General features: G+C 47.5%; 1 protein-coding gene across 1 annotated transcript in view; it reads right to left on the minus strand.

The window, feature by feature from the left end:
- Znf251 (zinc finger protein 251) overlaps positions 1-3765 on the minus strand; it is a 31701-nt gene extending 27936 nt beyond the window's left edge. The window contains exons 1-2 of the mRNA XM_005415270.2: positions 3044-3765; positions 2550-2663 (exon numbers count right to left, since the gene is read on the minus strand). Of these exons, the coding sequence (XP_005415327.2) occupies positions 2550-2663; positions 3044-3170 (241 nt within the window). The 5' untranslated portion in view covers positions 3171-3765. The remainder of the gene's footprint in view (positions 1-2549; positions 2664-3043) is intronic.
- Between the last annotated feature and the right edge of the window lie 812 nt (positions 3766-4577).

Genomic DNA, 4577 nt, shown 5'->3' on the forward strand with positions numbered 1-4577 from the left:
AATATTGTCTTATATAGTTTAAAGATGTATATAAATGTATTAATATAACTTACATAGAGGATTGGAGGGATGGTTATAAAATTTCTTGTGAATTAGTACATGAAAGACAGGAGAAAAAAAAAGATTTAAAAAAACAGCGGAAATAAATATAAAGAAAAATTCACAAGTACTTTTCTCAACCATATCAAAAATTACATTTAATAGACTAACTGCTATAATTAAAAGACAAAGGCTGTTAGAAGGGATAGATAGCAAAACCTATTTGTACGCTATCTGGAAGATAGTCACCTCAAGTGTAAAGACTGGTTGAGATTAAATGAATAAAAAAGATATATCATGCTAACAGAAACAGAAGGCTGAGCCAGTTGTGGTGGTGCATGCCTATAATCCTGGCAGTCTGGTAGGCTAAGGCAGGAAGATCACAAATTTGACCCCAACTTGAGCAACTTCTGACTTTAGCAAGCCCCAGTCTTAGCAAACTCAGCGTCAAGGTCATGTATTCAATCCCTAATGCTGCTCTCCCCGCCCCCCAAAAAAGAAGGCTAAAAAGGTTAGAGTGGCTATGTTGGTATCAGATAAAATATAAAACAAAATAAAATGTATTATCAGAGATAAAGAGAGATCCTTTTAATTTATTTTGACTCTTTTAATTTCTGATAATGATTCTTATTATGGTTTGTGTCTAGCCTCGAAGCCTCGCACTTTCAGATGGGGCTTGGTAGCTGAATCTAGAATTTGTGATAGATTTGTAGTTCAATGCTGGGATTGGGATTAAGAAAGTGAGTGCTACACCAACCCTAGGGTAAGTACCCTGCATACACTATAAGGGACAGAAAAAAAGCTTGTCCCCTCCCTTCTCCTGTCTTGTTGCTTTTCACATCTTCTGCCCAGAACTGCCATGATACTGAGACAAAATACCCAACACCCAAAATTAAAGGAGAGAAGGTTTATTTAGCTCACAGTTTGTAGAGGTTTCTGCCCTTAATTAATTGGCTGGCTCCAAGGTAGGGTGGCAGATGGCAGGGGGCAAACCATTCATGGCAGTGGAGACAGCAAAAGCAACAAGAAAGGGGAGAAGGAACAAGCCTCTTTCTGTCCCTTATATCGTACGCAGGCTACCTGCCCTACTGCAGATGTAACACACATACCCTTAATCCTAGCACTGGACCATGAATCAATCACAAACTCTAGATTTAGCTACCTCTGAAAATCTCACCCCCCCCATAACTGCATGAGGCTTTGCGGGGGGCGGGGGGCATCTAGACACAAACCATAACAACATTTTATAATAATGAAAATATGCTGAATTAAAAGTTTGTGAAATGCACCAGGAATGATAGTACATCCCTATAATCCCAGCACTCAGAACAACTGAAAGTTCAAGCCTAACCTAGGCAACAAAAACAAAAAATAAAAACGAACAGAGATGTAGCTCAAGTGAAGGCCCTGGGTTCAATACCCAGTACTGAAAAAAAAAAAAAAGGGAAATGTACATGAGGGTATGCTTTGAAAAAGTCTTGTAACTATAAATGTCTATAAGAGAAAACATCATAATTCAATGATCTCCCATCTTTAGAGATGCAAGGCTTCATACAGCCAATTTTGAGTGTGCACACATTTGGGGTATAATATTAACAAGAGCCCTTCTGAGCAAGCTATTAGAAGCCAACAGAAATTTCTAGGGAAAGTACTAACAACTAATAAAGAGTAAACAAGTGAAGTACTCAATTGCAGATAAAATGCAATAGCAAAGAAGGGAAAATGACTGATGAAGTATTACTATATCCTCTGACAGGATACAGACAATACAATCCACAACAAATACATACCAGAAAAGGAGGGGAACGGGAGAAAAGGACAGAAAATAGAACAAGCCTCAGTAGGTAGGAGTCAGTATGTAGAGCTGTTGAATCAAGGACTGGGCAATTTAACTACTTAGCAAGACCCTGTCTTAACAAACAAACAAAAACAAACACCAATAACAAAGGTCCCAGGTCCAATCCCTAACCACCTCCACCCCAAAGACTACTACTGATCTGGGTGTAGTGGAGCCCATGTGTAGTCCCAACTGCTCAAGAGCCTGAAGCAGCAGGATCATCTGAGCCCAGGAGTTTGAGACCATCCTGGGGAACACAGCAAGACCAAACAGGAAAAAAGGGGGTAGAGGAAACGTGAGGAGAGAGACAAAGAGAGACAGAGAGAGACTGAGAAAGACTGAGAGAGGAAAAGGGAGACAGAGAGAGAGAGATTATTGTTGACCAAAAAGGAGGATGGAAGATGGGGGTGGTGGTGGATATGGTACAAAAACAATAGCTACTGTTAAAAGGAGGTGAATCAATAGGGTATTATATAAAGGAGGAAATAGTGCTATATAGGTAATCGCTAGAACAAAACAAGATATGACCAGAAAACCTGTGTATATTTTAAAGCATACAGACCAGCAAGGGAAGATCCTTTAAGGCAAGTGTCTCTGGTCTACTCAGGTGTATATACAGTGAGACTCACATCTTTCTGTAGCCTCTGAGGGTAGACTGAGGCTCCACTCTCACCTGTCCTGCAGGTTCTCAAGACTTCTGGTTCTTCAGCTCCTAGAAGATCGAGGACCCACAGCTCCTCTCCTTGCTCCAGCTGGGAGATCAGCTCTGGTTTCGGGATAGGGAATCCTGTCGAGGGTGAAGAACCTGAGTGAGCAGATGTGGCCTGGGGCGGGACACTGCTTGCTCGCCTTTACGGCCTGGTGAGGAGGGAGGGGCCCTGTTCGAGCGCCCCACGCAGGTCAGGGTGCCTGGGGGGCGGAGAAGGGATGCTGAGGGAGAATGCACTCCTCTCCTCTGCGGGGAAGGGGGTATGGCAGGGCCACGCGCGACAGGCAGCGACGTCCCTATCCCTGGGCACCACGGTGCATCTCCTACGGGACGCTCCTTTGACACAAATCAAATTGTTCGGGCGAGGGTAGGACCCCTCTTCTTGGGATCCAAAGGGCCTGGCAACCCCGAAGCCCCTAGGAGTCCCCGCTGCTAGCCTGGCGCCGCGAGGCCCTCACCCAGCGAGGCCACGTTTCCGTAGTTCTCCAGCATCACATCCCGGTACAATGCACGCTGCCTGGGGCCCAGCTGCCTCCGCTCCGCCCGGGAGAAGTACACGGCCACGTCCTGGAAGGTCAGCGGCATCGCTCCTAGGGCTCCCGTCGGGGTGGCGGGGAGCGGGGGCGGCCCCTCGCCTCGCTGACTGGACCCTGGACCCCAGTGGCGGCGGGAGGCCCCACTCGGCGGGGGAGGACGGCGGCGGGCAGAAGGCCAGGATCGGCCACTACGGCGGCCTCCAGGCTCACGCAAGTCGCAACACCCGTGTGTGCTCCGGCCCGAGACCTGCGAGTCGTGCGCACCCGAGGACTCAGAAGCTGGCAGCCTCGTGCACAGTCGCCGTCCCAGTGCCGGGGAGCCTCACCTGGATCCGCGCTGCCACCCGGGCCACTAGAACTCTGCCCGCGCGGCCGCTACACTAGCACAGCCGGGACAGCTGGGGGCGGGCCGCGCGAGAGGGGAGCGGTTGACACCGCCGGAGACCGGAAACGGACTTAAGCCCGGTCGCCTCGTACTTCCGGCGCTGCTGCGGGGTGGGGTGGGGGGCTGGGCTCCGGGGAACCGCGCGACCAGATATTGTGTACCAGGGTCGCCCCCTCCCTCCTGCCTGGCCAGAGCGTGTGCCCCTCCTCCTCCTCACCACAGTCGCATGTATAGATGTTCCAATAAAGCATAGTTTTAAAGGGGATGTGGTGGCCCTGTTATTCCAGTATTCTGGGAGGCTGAGCAGGAGGATGTAAAATTTGAGCGTAGCCAGGGCAGTTTAAGAAGACCCTCAAAGAAATAAATACATAAATATAAGGAGACCCTGTGTGTGTGTTGAAGGGGTAAGACACTGGGGATATAGCTTAGTACGACAGTTCTGGGTTCAGTCTCCAATACCACAGTAGAACGGTTTTAAAGGAGTGGTTTTGAAGGAGCTCTTGGTGCAGTCGAGAACGATCTAGTCGCCCCAAATAAGCTGTACATTCCACTAGACTTAAACAACAAACCAAAGGCTTGAGAAAGTAAGATTAAGAGAGTTGTTGCACATGATTTGAAAGTGGCCTTGTAAATATAGTATTAAGTGCCAGGAGGGCATGGAGGGCTGGGCATGCCCACTCAGGATTGTGACCAGTACAGACTTGAGGACGAATTAAGCTCCACAGAAAAAGCCTTAGACAAGCTGAGAATGATGAGAATGCAAAATCCCAGCCCTCTGATAAAATGAGGTAGGAAGATTACAAGTTCGAGCTCATCTTGGGCCACTTGGCAACTTAGTAAGACATCACTGATAAATAAAAAAGAAAAGGCCAGGGAATCTATCAATCCCAAGTACAAAAAAAAAAAGTTCATTTGGGGATGAGTGGTTCAAAAGTGGCTTCAACTTTAAGGGAAGTTTTTGCGCATGTTCAGAAGCAAACTGTCCAAAGTTCACTTTTACCTACTCCACCTGATGATGCCTTTTTAAAAAATCCATCCCATGGGGCTGGGGATTTAGCTCAGCGGCAAAAG

Source organism: Chinchilla lanigera, unplaced genomic scaffold (assembly GCF_000276665.1).
Source record: "Chinchilla lanigera isolate Chin_1 unplaced genomic scaffold, ChiLan1.0 scaffold00053, whole genome shotgun sequence".
NCBI lineage: Eukaryota > Metazoa > Chordata > Mammalia > Rodentia > Chinchillidae > Chinchilla > Chinchilla lanigera.